Below are 25301 nucleotides of genomic sequence, written 5' to 3' on the forward strand. Positions count from 1 at the left end.
CTGAACTCACCACAGGACCGGGCTGTTCATCAGAGAGAACATTCCTTCAGCCTGGGACACATTCAGTCCCAAGAGGAAAGGGCAGTGCTCTAATGCATGGTGCCGTCCCATCCCTGTCAGAGGGAGGCTTTCTCACTGTGAATCTAGGCTGGACCCCGGCGTGAGTTATCGTGCTGAAAGAGTGCTTTCCAGCCTATGCTTATATTCTGAAGCTCTGTCAGAGATGTGCAGCCTAGGAAGGAGGGGCAACCTTGTTGTGTATGTACCTTTAAGAGAATAACTGGTCTCAGGCTGCAGTACCGGCAGTGACCACCCCTGTATAAACGGCGCTAGTGAGCCTCTGTTGTTTCAGTTTCACTATTGACTTCCATCATTAAAGACTTATTTTGTTCCACTCCTGCTGTCCGTGTCTCAATCATTCACAGACATAATACTGGCGACGAGCAGATACGAACCTACCTACAGTCTGCACCACCTCCTGGGATCCATTCCTACAGCGAAGTGAGCAGAGGTCGAGGCCAGACAGAAAAGAAAGTAAGAGGCAGTAGAAACGGGCGTCGACCGTGGGCATCCGCCCTGTGTTGCAGAGTTGAAGATTGCCGGAGAAGCTGTCGGATGCGGGGCCTGGTTCCTGTCGACGGTGCTTCAGCTAATTGGGCTGGTGGCAGGTAGTGCACTGATCCTTCCTGGGCTGCGGCAGTCGCGAACTCGAGCGGGTGGTTTGCAACGGGGCCGAGCAGCGTTGTCGGGAAGAAGAGAGAGAGAGGGTGGAGCACACAGGGCGCGGCCGGTGCTACGAAGCCGGGCTGCGTATAGACCCGCGAAGAGGGAGGCAAGAGTCCCACAGGGTTGTTCCGCGATGGGAAAATAATAAAAAAATATTAAACGCGCAAGAAACCGTGGAAAGCAACGCTAACAACAGCGGGGAAGAAGGCAAAGTGCGGGAGGCGCCATCTTAATCAGCGGGGAAGACGGCAAAGCGCGGAAGGCGCCATTTTGTTAAATCAGGGAAGAAGGCAAAGCGCGGGAGGCGCCATTTTTGATTTGCAAGATGCCGAAGACTGGCTGTATCACTGCTTTTGATACTACAATAGAGGACTGGACCACGTATGTGGAAAGAGTCGAGGTATATTTCGAGGCAAACGAAATAGCGGAGGAGAAAAAGTCATCGATATTGCTAAACTTAATGGGCGCTAGAAAGTACGGCCTATTGCGGGACCTGATTACTCCAGCCAAACCGAAGGTGAAGAGTTTTAACCAAATTGTTGCTGTCCTACAGGAACACCTAAACCCTGCACCGCTGTTGATAGCAGAAAGATTTAAATTCCACAGGAGAACTCAGCACAAAGATGAGAGCAATGCTGAGTATCTTACGGAACTACGCAAGCTATCAAAGCACTGCCAGTTTGGAGCAGGACTGGCAGATACCATACGGGACAAATTTGTCTGTGGACTCCTGAGTGAAGGAACACAGAAGAAGTTACTCTCAGAGAAAGATGTGCGGGTTAGGATGATTGGCCATGATAAATTGACCCTTAGTGTTAGGGGGATTAAATACGTGGGGTTACGGGGATAGGGTGGGATATGTGTTGGTGTAGGGGTTACGGGGATCGGGTGGGATATGTGTCGGTGCAGGCTCGATGGGCCGAAATGGCCTCTATCTGCACTGTGGGGTTTCTGTGATTTCTGTGATTTCTGTGAAAGAGCTCACGCTAGATAAGGCTTTCAGCGTGGCAGTATCGTATGAAGCAGCAGCCAGGGGAGCTGCAGAAATTCAACAAAAACCACAGGAATACGGCACCCATGAAATGACACGGGGATTTGCAAAATGTTATCGCTGCGGCAGAACTAACCATGACCAGAAGGACTGCTGGTCCAAAGACAAAATATGCAGGCAATGCGGGAAGATGGGACACATTGCACGAGTTTGCAGGTCTGGGAAGAAGACCAGCGACAACAAAAAGGCTACTAAGGAACCGTACAAGAAAGTACAAAAGATGACGGACAGTAGTTCCGAAGACCAGATGAGCGATAGTGAATCTGGGAACAGGAGACTAAGCTGTCTCAAACTTCACAATGTAATCGCAAAAGAGGATCACCGAACCATTTGGGTCACCCTCACGATAGCAGGGTCCCAAGTTAAAATGGAATTGGATACAGGATCAGCGCTAACCGTCATGAATCGACGAGACTACGAGCGGCTATTTTCACACATACCCTTGAGAGAGACATCCATCGTCTTGACGACGTATACGGGGCAAAAAGTATACACCAGAGGAAAAATAAGGGTGCCTGTCGAATACAATGGAAAGAAAATATGGAAATTGTATCTCTACATACTGCCAAATGGTGGACCACCGTTATTGGGACGGGAATGGAACAGGAAGATAAACTTAGATTGGCACTCCATTCATGCAATGACGGTGGACGGTAAAAAAGATGAAGACGTCACTCCTGGACGATTGTCAACAATCTTAGCTAACGCCAAAGAGGTATTTCAACAAGAACTGGGCACGCTTAAAGGCGTAACCGCCTCGATAAAAATAGAAGAGAATGCAGTTCCCAAGTTTTTCAAAGCAAGACCGGTACCTTATGCAATTCGCCCAGCCGTCGAGGCAGAGCTGGAGAATCTGGAGAAGGCGGGTGTGTTGTCTAAGGTCGACTGGAGCGAGTGGGCGACACCCATCGTTCCTGTCATGAAGAAAACGTTAAGCAATAAGTCCGGGGAGCCAAGGAAGATTCGCATCTGTGGGGATTTCAAGGTGACGGTGAACCCAGTCCTTCACACAGTACAATATCCTCTCCCGAGGATAGAAGACATCTTCGCCTCACTGTCTGGAGGGAAGCGTTTTACAAAAATTGACCTAGCACAAGCATATTTGCAGATGGAGGTTGAAGAGTCCTCTAGGAAGTATCTCACGATAAACACTCACAAAGGTCTTTACCAGTATCATCGATTGGTATTCGGAGTAGCATCAGCTCCGGCGATATGGCAAAGAGCGATGGAACAAGTCCTGCAAGGGATTCCGGGGACTCAGTGTTACTTGGACGACATCCTTGTGACAGGTCAAGATGACAGTGAACACCTTAACAACCGAGAACAGGTGCTCACTAGACTACGGGAACATAGGCTGCGAGCCAACCGCCCCAAGTGCGAATTTTTTAAGGAACAGATATCGTCTTGTGGCCACGTGATTGATGAAGAGGGGTTACATAAGTCCCCTGACAAAATTGAAGCGGTTGTTAAGGCCCCAGCGCCTGAAAATGTGTCGCAACTGAGGTCATTCCTCGGATTGGTGAATTACTATCATAAGTTTTTGCCGAATTTGTCGACAATTCTGCACCCACTGAACGCCCTGCTACGAACGGGGGTAGCATGGAAATGGAGCGATGATTGTAAGCGCGCTTTTCAGAAGAGTAAGGACTTAATCACTTCAAGGGAAGTATTGGCTCACTACAACCCAGCACTGCCGATCAGACTGGCGTGTGATGCGTCTCCCTATGGCATTGGGGCGGTACTGTCACATAAATTCCTTGATGGTTTAGAGAGGCCGATAGCTTTTGCGTCACGCTCGTTAAGTTCTGCCGAGCGTAACTACGCCCAGATTGACAGAGAGGCCCTCAGCCTAGTGTGGGGGGTGAAGAAGTTCAATCACTACCTGCACGGTCAAAAATTTACTCTACTAACCGATCATCAACCTCTTGTCTCCATTTTCAACCCTCAGAAGGGCGTACCGATAATGACAGCACAACGGCTGCAGAGATGGTCCCTTTTTCTAGGGGCACACCAATATGACATCGAGTACAAAGGAACTAAACAGCATGGAAATGCTGATGGATTGTCACGTCTACCGTTGCCGATGGTGGAAGAAGAAGACCTTGCAGTGGATCCAATGGAGTTATTCCACTCGACCATAGTCGAATGTCTCCCTGTGACGAATGCAAACATAGAAAAGGAAACACGGAATGACCCAACACTATCACGGGTCTATGATTTAACGGTGAAGGGATGGCCAGCACATGGCGAACCACTGCTGCCAGCATTCTCGCCGAGAAGAGAACAGCTGTCAGTGTGCAGAGGAACCTTGATGTGTGGATCCAGAGTAGTAATCCCACCTAAGTTGATGGATGGAGTGCTCAATGAGCTTCATGAGGGTCATCTGGGTGGGGTAAAAATGAAGAACTTAGCCAGAGCGTTTGTGTGGTGGCCGGGAATTGACAGAGAAATCGAAGAGATGGCCAAGAGCTGTGCAGGATGCCAGAAGGTCCAAAACGTCCCACCACAAGCTCCTCTGCATCCATGGGAGTGGCCCTCATCTCCATGGCAAAGGGTGCACATTGATTTTGCTGGTCCCTTCATGGAGTCGATGTTTTTAATTGCGGTGGATGCACATTCAAAGTGGTCAGAGGTAATAAAAATGTCCTCAACCACCACGGAAAACACTATCACAGTTTTACGAACCATATTCGCCAGGAATGGGCTGCCTGAACAGATTTGCTCTGACAATGGACCACAGTTTGTGTCTGAAGAGTTCCGGAGGTTCTTAAAGAACAATGGTGTTAAGCATTACACATCTGCCCCATATCATCCAGCCACTAATGGATTGGCCGAGAGGTTTGTCCAAACATTCAAGAAGGCTATCAAGGCAATGTGTAATGAAGATATACCCCTACAACACAAGGTGGGCAACTTCTTGTTTGCCTACCGGAATGCGACACATGCGGTTACCAACCAAACTCCAGCCATGATGTTCTTCAATCGAAGACTACGATGCCGCTTGGATTTGGTTAAGCCAAACGTCCGAAGAGATGTGGCGAACAGGCAGTTTCAGAATATGCATGAAAGGCCGACCAGGAGTTTTAAGATAGGTCAACCAGTTTTGGCCCGGGACTACCGCACTGAGAAATGGCAGCCAGGAACGATTTGTACACAACAAGGAACTCTCATGTATACCGTGGACGTTGGGGAGAGCATTGTAAGACGCCATGTTGGCCAGATTCTAGAGTCACTGGAAAACGTCAACTCCACACCACGATCTGATACACCTGGCAATGAAATCGACGTTCCAATTGCAGCTACCGCAGAACCGGTAATATTGGAAGCAGATGAACCAAACAACGACATTGATCCCGACTCAACATTGCCAGAAGAACCTGATACCCCAAAGAGGCGTTATCCAGACAGAATCAGGAAGCCTCCTCAAAGACTGAACTTATAATTGCTTAAACTTAACCAATGTATCTAGCAACTGTAATTGTGATTGTAATTAGTTATCATTTAGTTGTTAAATGAATGTTATGTACTGTTTATCTAAAAGGGGAGGAATTGTTGTGTATGTACCTTTAAGAGAATAACTGGTCTCAGACTGCAGTACCGGCAGTGACCACCCCTGTATAAAAGGCGCTAGTGAGCCTCTGTTGTTTCAGTTTCACTATTGACTTCCATCAGTAAAGACTTATTTTGTTCCACTCCTGCTGTCCGTGTCTCAATCATTCACGAACGTAATAAACCTTAAAGTGGGTCAGAGGCTGGATACAATGCTGTAAACTCGGTTCTCGGACCGACACTCCCCGTGAGATTGGTTGTCCACCAGGAGTTTGGGTTGGAGGAATTAACCCAAAGATGAATGGCATTAATTACAGGTCAAAATCAGCACCAGAAGCACCACTTACTTGATCTCCCTTCTCTCCTCGGGAACCAGGTAATCCTGTGTCACCTTTGGGACCCTGTCAGGAAACAGAGGAGGGTTTAACATCACAGAAGATAACATAACATTGAAAGTGTCAGATGTGGCTTGATGGCAACTCGCTTGCCTCTGAGTCGGAAGGTTGTGGGCTCAAGTCCCACTCCAGATACTGAAGCACAAGATCTAGGCTGCCACTCCAGGGCAGTACTGAGGGAACGCCGCACTGTCAGAGGTGCCGTCTCTTGGGTGAGACATTAAACTGAGACCCCATTTGTTCTCTCAGGTGGAAGTAAAAGATCCCCTGGCAATACTTGAGGAAGAGCAGGGCAGTTCTCCCAGTGTTCTGCCCAATATTTATCCCTCAACTAAGATAACGAAATCAGGTTATCTGGTCATTTATCTCATTGCTGTTCGTGAGAACTTGCTGTGCACAAATTGGCTACCACATTTCCTACATTATAAGAGTGACAGCACTGCAAAAGTGTAAAGTGTTTTGGGACATCCTGAGGTTGTGAAAGACACTGTATAAATGTAAGTTTGTGGTAGAGCCACTGAGGGACTCTGAACAACTGTACATAATTCCCTTTAACGGTGTGTTAGCTATAGACTAAATCTGTACCATTGTATATACTGTTTGCATGTACAGTGCACGGTCCCTTTAAGAGCGCGGGCAAACGCGATGACATCATGCCGCTAATCACGTGATCACCCAAACGCGGGGAAAACGTGATGACGTCATGACGCCATCCACGGGACTGACCTGGCAGTCCTCATGGAGCCTCCGACCTGTTAAGACCTGTATTCATAGTTCTCTTGCATCAATATGTTTAAACTCGTTAGTTTGACATTAAAAACCTTTTTGATTGATTGCCTGCATCGAACTCAATCTCTAGATAGGAATTTGACCATTCCTGCAAGTTCTTTTTCTTAACAGAAAATCAGCAGCTTTGATAACATACAACACGCCAGCGTAAATGGTCCAGGAGCAGTGAGAAGCGTGACCGGCCAGTTTCCATTCGACTCTCTTACTGGTGGAGGTTGGAGACTTGATTTATTATCGGTGCTCGCTCTCACTGATGGACAGTCGAACACCAAGGGGTGGACAGAGCGACTCAGGATTCCAGTGTGGAGCCTGGCTAGAGGGAGGCTCAGGTCGGAGAATCGGCCTTCAGTGTTGCAGTCCTACCTCTTATCTGCACTCCTGCCCAGTGAAGCCCTGAACTGGGAAACCTGCCTCACTGAAACTGGTGCTTAGATCAGACCCTCGTAACCACACCCGTCATTACACACACGTAGAGGGCTGATAAAGCTACAAGGTTTGGAGCATGGCCATTCTCAGGGCACTGGGCCTGGACATGAACAGCTCACATTGAGCAGGAGCCACAACTGCGGTGCAGGAAGCTCATTCTAGCGCCTATTTCTATGTAGGGAAGGAACAAGCCCCACAATGCACCTGAACAGTGCTACAGATGCTAAGTGTAGTTTGCAACAGGCACATTGCACTGGTGGGTGTCCCGCTCCTCCACCTTAGGACACCCTGTGCCGCAGTGCCTCTTGTTTCATCGTCTCCACCACCCAATCAATGATTTTGATGTTTCGTGTGGAAGCCATTATTTCCAGTGCCTCTTTATGGGCAACCAGTGGCCCTTTAACAACTGCTGCCAACTGATAACCCCGCCCCAGGACCTCGGCACGCTCTCACTTCCCTTTGCGCATTGTGCTGGGAGCACCACTGAAATATTTAAACTATTTGGCCTCAGGTCATGGGGCAAGGACCCCGTGGCCAGCACCCAATGCCTCGCTGTGTCAGGACCACAATATTAACCCCTAGTTACACCTCACACTAGCAACAGCTCCCTGTGGAGGAACAGCCCGCCAACAGTGCGGCTCTCCCAATACGGTCAACCTTTCATGATTGCTTTGACTTTTCCTCACCAACTCGCTAGTGTGAAGTATGGGCAGCAGATGCTCCTCTAAATCACCATTTTAATTCTGACACTACAGATGTCAACCAAAATTCAACTGGTCACGTCTTATTTGGCCATTTCTCAACCGGACAAGGACAGCGCACCTAAAATCTTCACCTATGGGGCCTTCATGAAGAAAACAAGTGTCCTTGTGGACAAATACAATCCATGTCCCATGTCGTTGCATCATGCCCAATAACTAAACTATCTGGTGGTCGATGCACTTTGTCTGCATGGAGTCTGCACATATTTAATAAATAAATAAAATGGAGCGTGAGACACAAGAACATCCCTTGGATATTTAATGTCATAATAATCAATTTCCAAGGACACCTGAAGGTTTGAGTTGACCCAAACACTGCCTGTCCTATCTCTCAATCGCTGGGTGTTCGGGGAGCTGTGCCGATCGCTGGGTGTTGGGGGGAGCTGTGCCGATCGCTGGGTGTTCGGGGAGCTGTGCCGATCGCTGGGTGTTCAGGGAGCTGTGCCGATCGCTGGGTGTTGGGTGAGCTGTGCCGATCGCTGGGTGTTCGGGGAGCTGTGCCAATCGCTGGGTGTTGGGGGGAGCTGTGCCAATCGCTGGGTGTTGCGGGGGGCTGTGCCGATTGCTGGGTGTTCGGGGAGCTGTGCCGATCGCTGGGTGTTGGGGGGAGCTGTGCCGATCGCTGGGTGTTGCGGGGGGCTGTGCCGATTGCTGGGTGTTTGGGGAGCTGTGCCGATCGCTGGGCGTTGGGGGGAGCTATGCCGATTGCTGGGTGTTTGGGGAGCTGTGCCGATCGCTGGGTGTTCGGGGAGCTGTGCCGATCGCTGGGTGTTGGGGGAGCAGTGCCGATCGCTGGGTGTTGGGGGGAGCTGTGCCGATCGCTGGGTGTTGCTGGGGGAGCTCTGCCGATCGCTGGGTGTTGGGGGGAGCTGTGCCGATCGCTGGGCGTTGGGGGGAGCTGTGCCGATCGCTGGGTGTTGCGGGGGGCTGTGCCGATCGCTGGGTGTTCGGGGAGCTGTGCCGATCGCTGGGTGTTGGGGGAGCTGTGCCGATCGCTGGGTGTTCGGGCAGCTGTGCCGATCGCTGGGTGTTGCGGGGAGCTGTGCCGATCGCTGGGTGTTCGGGGAGCTGTGCCGATCGCTGGGTGTTGGGGGAGCTGTGCCGATCGCTGGGTGTTGGGGGTAGCTGTGCCGATCGCTGGGTGTTGGGGGGAGCTGTGCCGATCACTGGGTGTTGGGGGGAGCTGTGCCGATCGCTGGGTGTTGGGGGAGCTGTGCCGATCGCTGGGTGTTCGGGGAGCTGTGCCGATCGCTGGGTGTTGGGGGAGCAGTGCCGATCGCTGGGTGTTGGGGGGAGCTGTGCCGATCGCTGGGTGTTGCTGGGGGAGCTCTGCCGATCGCTGGGTGTTGGGGGGAGCTATGCCGATCGCTGGGTGTTGGGGGGAGCTGTGCCGATCGCTGGGCGTTGGGGGGAGCTGTGCCGATCGCTGGGTGTTGCGGGGGGCTGTGCCGATCGCTGGGTGTTCGGGGAGCTGTGCCGATCGCTGGGTGTTGGGGGAGCTGTGCCGATCGCTGGGTGTTCGGGCAGCTGTGCCGATCGCTGGGTGTTGCGGGGAGCTGTGCCGATCGCTGGGTGTTCGGGGAGCTGTGCCGATCGCTGGGTGTTCGGGGAGCTGTGCCGATCGCTGGGTGTTGGGGGAGCAGTGCCGATCGCTGGGTGTTGGGGGGAGCTGTGCCGATCGCTGGGTGTTGCTGGGGGAGCTCTGCCGATCGCTGGGTGTTGGGGGGAGCTATGCCGATCGCTGGGTGTTGGGGGGAGCTGTGCCGATCGCTGGGCGTTGGGGGGAGCTGTGCCGATCGCTGGGTGTTGCGGGGGGCTGTGCCGATCGCTGGGTGTTCGGGGAGCTGTGCCGATCGCTGGGTGTTGGGGGAGCTGTGCCGATCGCTGGGTGTTCGGGCAGCTGTGCCGATCGCTGGGTGTTGCGGGGAGCTGTGCCGATCGCTGGGTGTTCGCGGAGCTGTGCCGATCGCTGGGTGTTGGGGGAGCTGTGCCGATCGCTGGGTGTTGGGGGGAGCTGTGCCGATCGCTGGGTGTTGGGGGGAGCTGTGCCGATCGCTGGGTGTTGGGGGGAGCTGTGCCGATCGCTGGGTGTTGGGGGAGCTGTGCCGATCGCTGGGTGTTCGGGGAGCTGTGCCGATCGCTGGGTGTTCGGGGAGCTGTGCCGATCGCTGGGTGTTGCGGGGGGCTGTGTGCTGTGAGTCTCTGCTCAGGTGACGATGTTTTTTCTTCCTTGTTCTCCTAAAGTCTGGAGGTTGGGGTTTCAAGCCCCACTCTAGGCCTTGATCACATGACGCAGGCCAACCCTACAGTGCTGTCCCGAGGGAGCTCAGCACAGTTGCCACACTTGTATAAGTGAAATTTAGTTTGTGGTTTCTAGTAAGCTAGCATTTCTTATCGATCCATCAACAGTCAATTTATTTCAGAACATTGCGTACTCACCCCAGATCCTGTTGGGCCTTGGGAACCATGGATACCGGGAGGGCCCTGCAGGATAGATGTACACCAATGAGAAGCAGTCTGTCAGAATGGAGGGGCTAGCATGCAAAGTGCTCACTGTATAGGGGTGGTAGTAGGCGGTCTTGGTGCTGGGCAGGTTTATGGGATTGGAAGCTCAGCTCAGGGTCAAATAGGTCGCTGAGGTTGCAAACAGTCTGGTTGAGCCTGAGACAGTATCAGTATCATCACACCCATATCAGAGTAGGGCCTGTGTTAAGGGCCCCAGCCTGGGGTAAACAGGCTGGTGGAGTTTGAAAATGGTGTCAGGTCAATAACTGCCCCGTTTACACGGACACTCTGGTTGCCGCCATCTTGGATAGGGTCCTGATTCGGACGAGCAGAGCAGCTGCCTGTTTCAGGCAGGAGGCCACCTGTAATGTGTAAACCCGGGCTCTATGATGTATATAGGAGCCCAGCTGCTGCTATGAAGTACCAATGGGTGGCGCGTTCTCCGCACATTCTCCGCCCATTTTTACCAGGCCTTAAGCGGCCTAACCAGCAGGCCTTAAAGAACCACAGGAGGCCAATCAGAAAACAGCCAAAGTTTCTTTCCACTTTCAAACAAAGCTGGAGTGTTCCTCCTGGGCCCTGTAAAAAAAAAGAGAGCGGGAAAGGAATAGAGATTGTGAGAGAAACAGTGACAGAAAGAGAGACACAATTTAAAAAGAAATCGGCCTGAGCCATGCCACAGGTGCTGAGCTAGTCGACACACATTCTCTGTCCTTATTTATCATTTTTTTCTCACCGGCTCGCCTTTCTCTCCAGCAGGACCTGCAGATCCCCGCTCTCCTTTAAGTCCCTGAAAGAAACATTAAAATATATATATTTATGGGCACACAAAAAGAAAATACTGCAGATGCTGGAAATCTGAAATAAAAACAGAAAATGCTGGAGATACTCAGCAGGTCAGGCAACATCCGTGAAGAGAGAAACAGAGTTAACGGATAGGTCATTGACAAACATTCACTAGAAGCCCACTGACTCCCACATCTACCTGGACTACACTTCCTCCCACCCCGCTTCCTGTAAGGACTCTATTCCATTCTCCCAGTTTCTCCGTCTCCGCCGCATCTGCTCTGACGATGCCACCTTCCATACCAGTGCTTCCAATATGTCTTCCTTCTTCCTCAACCGAGGATTCCCCTCTACTGCAGTTGACACGGCCCTTAACCGTGTCTGTTCTATCTCCCGCACTTCTGCCCTCACCCCTGCCCCTCCCTCCCGGAACCACGATAGGGTTCCCGTTGTCCTCACCTTTCACTCCACCAGCCTCCAAATTCAACGGTTCATCCTTCGCCATTTCAGCCACCTCCAGCGTGATCCCACCGCCAAACACATCATGCCCTCACCTCCCCTTTCAGCATTCTGAAGGGACCACTCCCTCCGCAACACCCTGGTCCACTCCTCTATCACCCCCAGCACCCCTTCCCCTTCGCCCGGCACCTTCCCATGCAAGCACAGGAGATGCAACACATGCCCTTATACCTCCCCCCTTCCCACTGTCCAGGGTCCCAAACACCCCTTCCAGGTGAAACAGCGATTTACTTGTACTTCTTGCAAGCTAGTATACTGTATTCGCTGCTCACGATGCGGTCTCCTCTACATTGGGGAGACCAAACACAGATTGGGTGACTGCTTTGCGGAACACCTCCGTTCAGTCCATAAGGTGGATCCCAAGCTTCCGGTCGCCTGTCACTTTAATTCTCCGCTCCACTCCCACTCTGACCTCACTGTCCTCGGCCTCTTACACTGTTCCAATGAAGCTCAACGTAAGCTCGAGGAACAGCACCTCACCTTTCGATTAGGCACTTTACAGCCTTCTGGACTCAACATGGATTTCAACAGTTTCAGACCATAACCTCGGCCCCTATCATAGATTTTTTCTTTCCACACTTTTTTTTTGTTTTGTTTGTGTTTTCTTTTCTTCTCTCCCACAGGGCAGCTGTCTTTCATTCTGTCAGCGCAATTCACACTTCATCTAGAGCCATCCTTTGTTTCTTAACCTGTCCCATTACCACCTCCTTTTGCCTTGAAAATCTCTTAATGTCTCTTAACCTCTCCTCCCTTGAATAGTGGGGTAACATTAGCTACCCTCCAATCCATGGGTACTGTTCCAGATTCCATCGAATACTGGAAGATGATCAGCAAAGCATCAACTATTTCTAGGGCCACTTCCTTAAGTGCCCTAGGATGTAGATTATCAGGCCCTGGGGATTGATCGGCCTTCAATCCCGTCAATTTCCCTAACACCATTTCCCTACAAATACTGATTTCATTCAGTTCCTCCCTCTCATTAGACCCTATGTTCCCCGACATCTCTGGGAGGTTATTTGTGTCCTCCTTTGTGAAGACAGAACCAAAATATGTATTTAATTGGTCTGCCATTTCTTTGTTCCCCATTATAAATTCCCCTGATTCTGACTGCAAGGGACCTATGCTTGACTTCACCAATCTTTTTCTCTTCACATATCTATAAAAGCTTTTACAGTCAGTTTTTATGTTCCCTGCAAGCTTACTCTCATACTCTAATTTCCCCCTCTTAATTAATCCCTTTGTCCTCCTTTGTTGAATCCTAAACTGCTCCCAATCCTCAGGTATACTGCTTTTTCTGGCCAATTTATATGTCCTCTCCTTGGATCTTATGCTATCCCTAATTTCCCTTGTTAACCACAGTTGAGTCATCTTTTTTGTTTTATTTTTATGCCAAACTGGGATGAACAAATTCTGTAGTTCATCCATGCAGTCTTTGAATGTTTGCCATTGCCTATCCACCATCAACCCTTTGAATGACATTCCCCAATCAATCCTACCCAACTCGCGCCTCAGACCATCGTAGTTTCCTTTATTTAAATTTAGGACCCTAATCTCTGAGTCGACTACTTCATTCTCCACCTTAATGAAGAATTCAATCATATTATGATCGCTCCGACCCAAGGGGCCTTGTACAACAAGATTGCTAATTAACCCTTTCTCGTTGCATAATACCCAATCTAAGATGGCCTAATCTCTGGTTGGTTCCTCGACATATTGGTCCAGGAAACCATCCATTAAACACTCCAGGAATTCCTCCTCCACAGTATTGTTACTAATTTGGTTAGCCCAATCTATATGTAGATTAAAGTCACCCATGATGACTGCTGTGCCCTTATTGCACACTTCTCTAATTTCCCTTTTAATGCCATCCCCAACCTCCGCATTACTGTTTGGAGGTCTACATATCACTCCCACTAACGTTTTCTGCCCCTTGGTATTTCTCAGTTCTACCCAAACAGATTCCACATCATCAGAGCCAATATCTTTCCTTACAATTGTGTTAATCCCATATTTAACCTGCAATGCTACGCCACCTCCCTTTCCTTTTTGCCTAGCTTTCTTGAATATTGAATACCCCTGGATGTTGAGTTCCCAGCCTTGGCCACCCTGGAGCCATGTTTCCGTAATCCCAATCAAATCATATTCGTTTACCTCTATTTGCGCAGTTAATTCATCCACCTTATTACGAATGCTCGCATTAAGACACAAAGCCTTCAGGCTTGTTTTTTTAACGCTCTTAGACCTATTAGAATTATTATTTACTGTAGCCATGTTTGATTTAAACCGTTGATTTCTCTGACTGCCGCTTTTGTTTTGCTTTTATCCTTGTTTCCCTTTCCTCTGTCACCCTGCTCAGGTTCCCAAACCCCTGCCATTTTAATTTGAACCCTCCCCCAGAGTACTAGCAAACACTCCCCCTAGGACATCGGTTCTGGCCCTGCCCACGTGCAAACCGTACGGTTTCAACTGGTCCCACCTCCCCCAGAACCGGTTCCAATGTCCCAGGAATTTGAATCCCTCCCCCTTGCACCATTCCTCTAGCCATGTATTCATCTGAAATATCCTTCTATTTCTACTCTGGCTAGCACGTGGCACTGGTAGCAAGCCTGAGATTACTACATTTGAGGTCCTATTTTTTAATTTACCTCCTAACTCCCTATATTCCGCTTTTAGGACCTCATCCCGCTATTTACCGATATCGTTGGTAGCTATATGCACCACGACAACTGGCTGTTCACCCTCCCATCTCAAGATGTTCTGCAGCCGCTCTGAGACATCCTTGACCCTTGCACCAGGGAGGCAACACACCATCCTGGAGTCTCGTTTGTGGCCGCAAAAACGCCTATCTATTCCCCTTACAATAGAATCCCCTATTATTATAGCTCTATCCCTCTTTTTCCTCCCGTCCTGTGCAGCAGAGCCACCCCTGGTGCCAGGAAGTTGGCTGCTGCTGCCTTCCTCTGATAAGCCATCCCCCACAACAGTGCTCAAAGTAGTGTATCTGTTTGAGAGGGGGATGTCCACAGGGGACCCCTGCACTACCTGCCTGCGCCTAGTACTCTGTCTGTTCATCACCCATTCCCTTTCTGCCTGTCCAACGTTTGCCTTCGGTGTGATCAACTGATTAAATGTGCTATTCACGATGTCCTCAACCTCACAAATGGTCCAGAACAAATCCAATCGCAGCTCCAGCGCCGCAATGCGGTCTGCCAGTAGCTGCAGCTGGAGACACTTCCTGCACACATAGTTGTCAGGGACACAGGGAACATAGGGTCTGATGAAAGGGAGTAACTGAAAGAAATCAGTATTTGTAGGGAAATGTGTAGTGTATGTACCTTTAAGGGGAGAACTACTTTTTACAGCTCCTGTATACTGTAGTACCGGCAGTGACCACACCTGTATATAAACCCTGAGTAGGGATTTGTACTGTTAGTTTTAGAGTAACCTTCATCCAGTAAACACTGTTGATTGTTCCTCTGCTGTCTCTGTCTTTTTATTGAAGGACACCATCCATCAAGATTCACGGATTTAACATTGGCGATGAGTCGATTCGAACCTACCTGCAACTCTACAGAAGAAGGCCGATTCCAGGGGCACGGGCGTCGACCATGCGGCGGAGACTCCAGCGAGATGGGCTGGCAGCAGGTACGGCGCAGACCCTTCCTGGACGGCGGTGGCTGGAGCCGACCGACGGCACAGGGGAAGGCCGAGCAGCGTCGACGGTGTAAGAGAGAGGGTAAAGCGCACAGGGCGCAGCCGGGGTTGAAGGCCGAGTAGCGTCGACGGAAAAAAAAAAGAGAGAGAGGGTAGAGCGCATGGGGCGCAGCCGGGGTTCAGGACCGAGCGGCGTCAACGAGAGAGGCGCGCAGGAAAACGCGCAGAGCACGGCCGGTGTTCAAGGGCTGAGCAGCGTCCACGGGGGAAGAAAGGAAAGCGCGGGAGATGCCATTTTGAGCCAGCGGAGAAGAAGGAAGAGCGCGGGAGACGCCATTTTGAGCCGGTCTAACCACACCAAAAAAAAAAAAATGCCGAAGAGTGGCAGTATCACAGCGTTCGACAATGAAGTCGAAGATTGGACGACATATGTCGAATGCATTGAAGTATACTGCAAGGCGAATGAAGTGCCAGATGACAAGAAAGCGCTGGTATTGTTGAATTCAATGGGTGCAAAAACGTATGGCTTACTGCGAAACCTAGTAACCCCAGAGAAACCAGCGGAAAATAATTTTGAAAACATAGTGTCAATCCTACGGGACCACTTAAACCCCACACCGCTGCTGATAGCAGAAAGATTTAAGTTTCACAAAAGGAACCAGCATAAAGATGAAAGTAATGCTGAGTATTTAACGGAACTGCGCAAGCTATCGAAACACTGCCAGTTTGGAATGGGACTAGCAGAGACTTTAATGGACAAGTTCGTGTGTGGGCTTCAAAGTGAAGGAACCCATTAACGGCTTCTGTCAGAAAAGGATCTTACGCTGGACAAGGCTTTCAGCATAGCAGTATCACACGAAGAAGCAGCAGCACGGGGCACGGCTGAGATACAACGGAGACCGCAAGAATATGGCACAAATGAAATGGCATACGGAACAGTGAAGTGCTATCGCTGCAGCAGAACAACTCACGACCATAAGGATTGCTGGTTCAAGGACCAAGTGTGCAGACAGTGTGGAAAAGTAGGACACATAGCAAGAGTCTGCAGGTCGGAAAAGAAAACCAGCAGCAAGAAATCTCCACAGGAGAAGTACAAGAAGGTTCAAAAGGTGACGGAGAGTCGTTCAGACGAACAGAAAAGGGATATAGACTCCGGAAGCAAACAGCTGGGTTGTCTGAAACTACATAATGTGATCAAAACGGAGGATCACCAAACTATCTGGGTCACGCTCAAGATAGCCGGAGTCCAAGTGAAAATGGAATTGGACACAGGATCAGCCCTAACAGTCATAAACCGAAGGGACTACAAGCGGCTATTCTCACACATAGCCTTGAGAGATACAGAGATCGTCTTGAAGACGTACACGGGGCAAAAAGTCTACCCCAAAGGAAAAATAAGGGTGAACGTTATATATAACGGCAAGGAAACACCAAAAATGGACCTATATGTATTGCCAGAGGGAGGACTACCACTACTAGGACGTGAATGAATCCGGAAGATACAGCTAGATTGGCATTCCATACAAGCACTGACTGTAGATGCCAAAAAGGATGACGACGTCACACCTGGACGACTGTCAAAAATGCTAACTGACGCACAAGAAGTATTCCAGGAGGAACTCGGAACACTAAAAGGCATAACAGCGATGATCAAAATAGAGGAAAATGCAAGCCCAAAGATTTTTAAGGCCAGACCGGTGCCTTATGCGATCCACCCAGCCGTCGAAGCAGAGCTGGAAGGTTTGGAACGTTCAGGAGTACTGTCCAAAGTGGACTGGAGCGAGTGGGTTACACCCATCGTTCCTGTAATGAAGAGGTCATTGAGTAATACGCCTGGGGAACCAAAGAAGGTTCGCATCCGTGGGGACTTTAAGGTGACAGTGAACCCAGTCCTTCACACGGTACAATATCTGCTTCCGCGGATTGAAGATATTTTCGCCTCGCTATCTGGAGGGAAACGCTTTACTAAGATTGATCTGGCCCAGGCATACCTGCAAATGGAGGTGGAAGAAGCCTCGAAACAGTATCTCACGATCAACACTCATAAAGGTCTCTACCAATACAAGCGGCTGGTGTTCGGGGTAGCATCAGCTCCGGCTATTTGGCAAAAGGCAATGGATCAAGTCCTGCAAGGGATTCCAGGGACCCAGTGTTATTTGGATGACATCCTGGTCACGGGCGAAAATGACAGTCATCAACTCGCCAACCTGGAGCAGGTGCTCACTAGATTGAAGGAATATGGGCTCCGAGCTAATCGCCACAAATGCGAGTTTTTCCAGAAGCAGATCTCGTATTGTGGCCACGTTATTCATGAAGAGGGGTTACATAAGTCCCCTGAAAAGATTGAGGCAGTAGTCAAGGCTCCAGCACCGGAAAATGTGTCACAACTGAGGTCGTTCCTCGGGCTGGTGAACTACTACCATAAGTTCTTGCCAAATTTGTCTACCGTACTACACCCTACTGCAAACGGGGGTACCATGGAAGTGGAATGACGAATGTAAACGAGCTTTCCAGAAGAGCAAAGAATTGATCACATCAAAAGAGGTGTTGGCTCATTTCAACCCAGCACTACCAATTAGGTTGGCGTGTGATGCATCACCCTATGGCATTGGAGCAGTGCTGTCGCACAAATTCTCGGACGGCTCAGATAGGCCAATAGCCTTTGCGACACGATCACTAACCTCAGCCGAGCGTAACTACGCCCAGATTGACAGGGAGGCCCTCAGCCTAGTGTGGGGAGTGAAAAAGTTCAACCACTATCTGCACGGGCAGAAGTTCACCTTGCTGACTGACCATCAACCACTTGTCTCCATCTTTAATCCAAAGAAGGGCGTTCCGGTGATGACTGCGCAACGGCTACAAAGATGGTCCCTTTTTCTAGGGGCGAACCAATATGAAATCGAGTATAAGGGCATGAAACAGCATGGAAACGCTGATGGGCTATCACGCCTGCCACTGCCTACTGCGGAGGAAGCACCAGCAGTGGATCCTGTCAAAATATTTCATTCGACTATAATTGAACGCTTGCCTGTAACTAACGCTGATATAGAGAAGGAGACCCGAAATGACCCGACACTGTCTCGGGTATATGACTTGATGGTGAAGGGATGGCCAACGCACGGCGACTCACTGTTACCAGCATTCTCATCCAGAAGAGAACAGCTGTCAGTATGCCAGGGGACCTTAATGTGAGGATCCCGAGTGGTAATTCCACCCAAGTTAAGGGAGAGAGTGCTCAATGAGCTTCACGAAGGCCATCTGGGAGGGATGAAAATGAAAAGCCTTGCTAGGGCTTATGTGTGGTGGCCGGGGATCGATCAGCAAATCGAGGACCTGGCGAAGAGCTGCTCAGGATGCCAGAAGCTCCAAAATGCACCACCACATGCCCCTCTACACCCATGGGAGTGGCCCTCATCTCCATGGCAACGGGTGCATATTGATTTTGCTGGTCCATTCATGGACTCAATGTTTCTAATAGCCATGGATGCGCACTCGAAATGGCCTGAGGTCATCAAAATGTCGTCCACCACCACGGAGAAAACTATTGCAGTCCTACGGACCATATTTGCCAGGAACGGCTTGCCAGAGCAGATTTGCTCTGATAACGGACCACAGTTTGTGTCCGAGGCGTTTCGAAGATTTATGAAGAGGAATGGGGTAAAGCATTACACATCCGCCCCGTATCATCCAGCCACAAATGGATTGGCTGAGAGGTTCGTACAAACCTTTAAGAAAGCAGTAAGGGCCATGTGCGATGACGCCATTCCACTGCAGCACAAGGTGGACAATTTCCTGTTAGCCTACAGAAATGCGACACATGCAGTCACCAACCAGACCCCGGCCATGATGTTCTTTAACCGAAGTTTGAGATCTCGTATGGATTTGCTCAGACCAAATGTACGAAGAGATGTTGAGAATAAGCAATTCCAGCACATCAATGAGAAGCCGACAAGAAGCTTCAATGTAGGGCAACCAGTCTTGGCCCGCGACTACCGAACAGAGAAATGGCAACCAGGAACGATATGCACACGGCAGGGGCCACTAATGTACACAGTGGATGTTGGGGAGAACATTGTGAGACGCCATGTTGACCAGATCATAGAGTCACAGGAGCGAGTCAACCCCATGTCTCGCCCATACGTACCTGGTGATGTACCCCAGAAACAGTAGCATCGGAAGCTGATGAACCAACCGACGACAGGGGGCCAGAATCGCCTCAGCACCAAGAGCAAGACACTCAGGAAAGGCACTATCCAGAAAGGATCAGGAAGCCTCTCCAAAGACTGAATTTATAAATAGACTATTTTCAGTTAATCTTGCATGTTAAAAGTGTTAATTGTAATTAGTTGATATTTAATTGTTAAATGAATGTTATGGTACTGTTAATCTAAAAGGGGAGGAATTGTAGTGTATGTACCTTTAAGGGGAGAACTACTTTTTACAGCTCCTGTGTACTGTAGTACCGGCAGTGACCACACCTGTATATAAACCCTGAGTAGGGATTTGTACTGTTAGTTTTCGAGTAACCTTCATCCAGTAAACTCCGTTGATTGTTCCTCTGCAGTCTCTGTCTATTTATTGAAGGACACCATACATCAAGATTCACGGATTTAACAAAATGGTGTTAGGGAAATTGATGGGATTGAAGGCCGATAAATCCCCAGGGCCTGATAATCTATATGCTAGGGTACTTAAGGAAGTAGCCCTAGAAATAGTTGATGCTTTGCTGATCATCTTCAAGCATTTGATGGAATCTGGAACAGTACCATGGATTGGAGGGTAGCTAATGTTTACCCCACTATTCAAAAAAGGTGGTAGAGAGAAAATGGGGAATTACAGACCGGTAAGCCTGACATCGGTAGTGGGGAAAATGCTAGAGTCCATTACCCTCCCGGAAAAACCTGGAAAAAAAACGGAAGTTCCAGGTGTACGCGCTGCCTCTCCGGCGCACACGTTTGACCTCTGAACCCCTTCCTTTAAGGGAACGGAAGTTCCGGTTTCCCGCGCATGCGCAGTGCATGCACAAAACTGGCACTTTAGTTGGGCCTACGTGTGAGTACCCAGCGCGTACTCACCCGTGGGGACCCGATGTTCTGGCCCAATGTTAACTCTGTTTCTCTCTTCACAGATGCTGCCTGACCTGCTGAGTACTTCCAGCATTTTCTATATTTATGGGGATATCTTTCACAGGCCAGCATTCAGGAACGAATGGAAACTACTGCATGAACAGTTGGACTGACTGCGCAGGTCACATCGTAAGGACATCCCAACGTATGTAAGTGAGACGTAAGGGGTACTTGGCAATCACAAGTTGTTACGTAAGCCGGTGCTCTAAGCGAGCGTGGGGGAGATAGCGCTGTAGGTCAGTTCGCCAATACAACCAATACAGTGGCAGCAGTCATTTTAATGGCTACAGAACCAGTTACACACAGTAACAAGGCAGTAAGGACAAAAGATGGATATTACCCCAATGCTTTGGAGATCAGGCGACCATGTGATGGAACTGTCCGTCTCTCTGCTCCTGTCCTGACTTTCCCCCTTGAGGCAGTTCGCTAGAAACCCCCAACTCCATGCAGTATTCACATGATCATCCACCCTCAGCCCGTCAGTGACACTGCAGCCCATTTAACCCATGGGTGGTCATGCTTCCATTTTGTTCCTCTCTCAGCAGTTCTCCAGCAGACACAACTTAAAACCGCCTGCAGTAAGACAGTTTAGGATAACAGCACTACAGCGCTTACAGCCCACTCTCCAATCATAAGGCTGGGATCACCCCAATAGAACAGTGCAGGTTCTAACTGAGCCAGCACAGGTAATACACAATGGTCTCGATTTTCATTGGGCCGTGAGGTGGGCTTTGAGGCGGGCGGCGGGGTTAAAATCACAAAAAATGGCGGGCGGGACCCCCCCCCCCGGCCTGGTTCCCGACTCCGAGCAATTTTAACTCAGGTGTGTCTGATGGTCCCGAATCCGTCCCGCATCCAACAGGCGGGACTGGTCTTTAAGCCCCTTAATTACCACGAAATGGCCTCTATAATCCTATTTTAACAGGCCATTGCAACTTTAACCTTTTCCCATGTAAAACACGCCTGGTGGGAATCATGAATGTGAAACCTGGCGGGAGCACTATTGCATTGGTGACTATCAACTGCAGGTAAACCATTAAAGAGGAGATTTGAACAGCCATGATTTGCAGGTGGCTGGACTTCGTGGTCTCAGGTCTGGGGCAACTTTTACCAGGCTTAACCACACCTGTGGAAGGTTGGAGCCTCACACCCATCTCCAGTGTTACCTCCTGGGAAACGCCTCTCGCCACCTTCACTCAGCGCTTCCTCAATGGAGGCATATACCAGAAGCATGGGAGCCACTCATTTCCTTCCATTCTGGGCATTAGATGAGCTCGAACACCAGCCGCGGCAGCTGCAGAACCAGGAACAACAGCAGCAGCAACAGGAGTGCCAGGCTGCTGCTCACCCACCTGAAGCTGCACAGGCCAGAAGGGGCCAGTGCTCGGAAGTGGCTTGAGAGCACTTTGCTGCACATCAGGGGTCCATGGGGACCCGTTTCTGCACTGGCAGTCCTACTCAGAAGGACTTCCATGAAGATCTGGTTTCTCTGTTCAATAGATGACCATCGCTCCTCCAGAGATGTCATTCTATTATGAACACTCTCCATGTTTTCTGCACTCTGGTGATTTATCTCCTCCATGAAGGTTGCCATCCTTTCCATGGTGATGCGTTGATGCGCCAATGACTCCACAAAGGCTCTGCTCATGGTCGCTATGGACTCCTCCATTCGCTCCACACTCGCATCGACCCTGGAGACAAAACCTGCCAGAGACTCCTGCATCTGTTCCTGGAGGTCCAGCACCGCTGAACTTACAGATGGACCCAGAGGCAGAGGGTCGACATGCAGCTGAGCTGAGCTGGCAGAGTCCTGCGCCCTCTGACTAGCACACTCCACTGCTGTCCCTGTCTCCACAATCTGCTGATGCTCACTTGTGAGCTGTGATACACCAGGTGACAACACTACTCTATGTCCCGAAGATCCCACCGAGGTGAGAGTGTCTGTGCTGGTGCTGGGTGCGCTGCATTCTGCTGATGCTGCGCCCTCAGAGGTTGCAGCTTCCTCTGAGGAGTCTGGAGGCTCAGCTTGTTCCTCCTGGCTAGTGGGGACGGCTGCTTGCGATGGTCCTGTGGGGGAGTAAAGGAAAGAGTCAGAGATGTGATGCCAAGGTTACATGCACATTGCATATTGCAGATGATCATAAGTCCATCTGTTAGAACTTCAGAATCATTATTAGCGACTCATGCAATGTCAATGAGATGGAAAACTAATCTGTCACCAGCTTACTGTGATGCACCCGTCTGTCCGTCCCCACTTGCGTATCTTCCTCCACTCCTACGATCTCCAGGACCGCCTCCTCCCAGGGGGTGAGCTGGGATAGTGAGGGTGGCCCTCCTCCTGTCCTGGCTCGCTCTTTCTCGCTTATTGTGAGGTCTCTTTTCCTGCAATGAGGGAGACAAGTGGAGGTTGAGTGAGAATGAAGGAGTGAGTGTAGAGATTCCATAGCATAGATACTTAGAAGGAGACAAAGATGGAGTGAGGTTGCAAGACCAAGGGCCCTCCCTGTGTGTTGTCAGTTGTGTTCAAAGCATCAGAGTGATAGGGAGTGTGAGGGCTGCATAGTCGAATAGTGATGTGAATGTGACCATAGAGAGAAAGGGAAATGGATAAGGGTGCGTGGATGTCAGTGTCAAGTGGGATGTGAAGGAAGAGATTGCTAAAGCTGAGTGCTGGTGAGGAAAGGTTCAGATTGAGGGTGATGGGAAATTCACACTCACTTTTCCAGTGCGCAGAAGGTCATGAAACCACTTCCTGCACTGAATCCAGGTTCTGCGGGGTACTGAAAATGAGTTGACCTCCTCTGCCACCTGGATCCACACAGCCTTGGTCTGCTGGGGAGGCTTCTTCCTCCCTGAAGAAGGGAGGAGAACCTCTTTATCAGCTCCTGCTCCCTCAACTAAAGCTCGCAGGGCCACATCATCAAACCTGGGAGCAGACCTAGGTCTCTCGCTGGTCATTCTGCCTCCAGGTCCCTTTGCATGAAAGGCCAAAAGGTTGGCAGTCTGCAGAAGAAGCAAGGCTTGCTGCAGTTCTTAAATGCAGCAGCAATAATACCGTCATCGGAGGGGACTTTCAGTCATGAAAAATCCCTTTGCAAAGCTTCCCACACGTTGGAAATCAACTGGCCAATTGAGTTAAAATTGCAGCAGTCTCCCACATCCATTTAGATTCGTGTGGGAAACACGAAATTCGGATAACACGACACCATCCTGCAACTGAGCTAAAATCACCCCCAATGTCTTTATCATGTAGAGAACGCGGCGCACCCGCTATTTGCGGAATGTTCTGGGAGATTCTCCGTTCCCCGTTCCGGCCCAGACCGACACCTGGCAACTGCATTCATTTCACCGAAGCTCCTCACATGAAACCTACCGGGAGACCGGGCACTCCTGCTGATCCTTGGTATCCGGAGGTGCCTGGAGGACCCTAGGAGGCAAACACATCACAGCACAGTTACTCATGCTGCCCATGACTGGCCTTACTTCACAAAGGGAGCAGCGCTTATTCTGAGGGGATTGGCAGGGCAGGTTCAGTTGTGAAGGAATAAGCCATATAACCCATTCCAAAAAATACTGGCCTGAAAGAATTCTGGCTTTATTGAAACAGGACAAAGTGGGTTTGGAAATGAAGAAACCGAACGATGAAATCGCTGTGAAAGAACGCTGGCTATTGCGGAAAGACAGCTGGTGACCCTGAATAAATAACCTTCTTGAAATAGAAGGTGCATGGCCCCGACAAGCTGACCTTTGGGGAACAAAACAATGGCCCATACTGGATTAAGGTGTTTTAATTTAAACTTCGTAAAGATGGCACATAAGATAAGGAACATCTGCCCTCGTAAAGATGACATAAAATATGGAACACCTGCCCTTCACACCGTTTTATATGGTCAACCCAGAACACCTGGAGAGGAGACAAAATTCTGGAATATTACAAGCTGATGTAGTCGTAAGAATTGCAGAGGTCAGCAGAAAGATGAATAGGGATAATTAACTTGCATCAGCAGAAAACCTTAAAGGAAATACAACTGAAAAGGGTATAAATATTGAAGTCTCAAATGGGATATCAGACGCGCTTTAATCGGGCAAAGCGATTAAGCTTTGCAGCATTTAAGCAGTTGGTCACACCGCAGGCAAAGGTTGCACAGGCAGAAAGGGAATGGGTGACCAACAGGCAGAGTTGTAGGCGCAGGCAGGTAGTGCAGGGGTCCCCTGTGGCCATCCCCCTCTCAAACAGATATACCACTTTGGATACTGATTGGGGGGGATGGCTTACCAGGCTAAGGCAGCAGCAGCCAACTTCCTGGCACCAGGGGTGGTTCTGCTGCACAGGACGGGAGGAAAAAGAGTGGCAGAGCTACAGTGATAGGGGATTCTATTGTAAGGGGAGTAGATAGGCGTTTCTGCAGCTGCAAACGAGACTCCAGGATAGTGTGTTGCCTCCCTGGTGCAAGGGTCAAGGATTTCTCAGTGTGGCTGCAGAACATTTTGGAAAGGGAGGGTGAACAGCCAGTTGTCGTGGTGCATATAGGCACCAACGATATAGGTAAAAACAGGGATGAGGTCCTAAAAGCTGAATATAGGGAGTTAGGAGGTAAATTAAAAAATAGGACCTCAAAGGTAGTAATCTCAGGATTGCTACCAGTGCCACGTGCTAGTCAGAATAGAAATAGAAGGATATTTCAGATGAATGCGTGGCTAGAGGAATGGTGCAAGGGGGAGGGATTCAAATTCCTGGGACATTGGAACCGGTTCTGGGGAGGTGGGACCAGTACAAAACGAACAGTTTGCACCTGGGCAGGGCCGGGACCGATGTCCTTGGGGGAGTGTTTGCTAGTGCTCTGGGGGAGGGTTTAAACTAAAATGGCAGGGGGTTGGGAACCTGAGCGGGGAGACAGAGGAAAGGGAAACAAGGAGAAAAACAAAAGTGGCAGACAGAGAAATCAAGGGTTTAATTCAAACATGGCCACAGTAAATAATAATTCTAAAAGATCTAAGAGCGTTAAAAAAACAA

The 25301-nt window shown here is 49.9% G+C and overlaps 1 protein-coding gene across 7 annotated transcripts in view; it reads right to left on the reverse strand.

Moving 5' to 3' along the window:
* The window catches only part of col16a1 (collagen, type XVI, alpha 1), a 636201-nt gene that overhangs the window by 100829 nt on the left and 510071 nt on the right, over window positions 1-25301 (reverse strand). For all 7 annotated transcript variants that reach the window (XM_085962342.1, XM_085962338.1, XM_085962337.1 and 4 more), the window contains 4 exons: window positions 23661-23714; window positions 10939-10992; window positions 10137-10181; window positions 5674-5727 (listed from right to left, as the gene is read on the reverse strand). In XM_085962342.1, the coding sequence (XP_085818468.1) occupies window positions 5674-5727; window positions 10137-10181; window positions 10939-10992; window positions 23661-23714 (207 nt within the window). The remainder of the gene's footprint in view (window positions 1-5673; window positions 5728-10136; window positions 10182-10938; window positions 10993-23660; window positions 23715-25301) is intronic.

Source organism: Somniosus microcephalus, chromosome 20, assembly GCF_052327205.1.
Source record: "Somniosus microcephalus isolate GS21.2 chromosome 20, FLI_Smic_1.0, whole genome shotgun sequence".
Classification (NCBI taxonomy): Eukaryota; Metazoa; Chordata; class Chondrichthyes; order Squaliformes; family Somniosidae; genus Somniosus; species Somniosus microcephalus.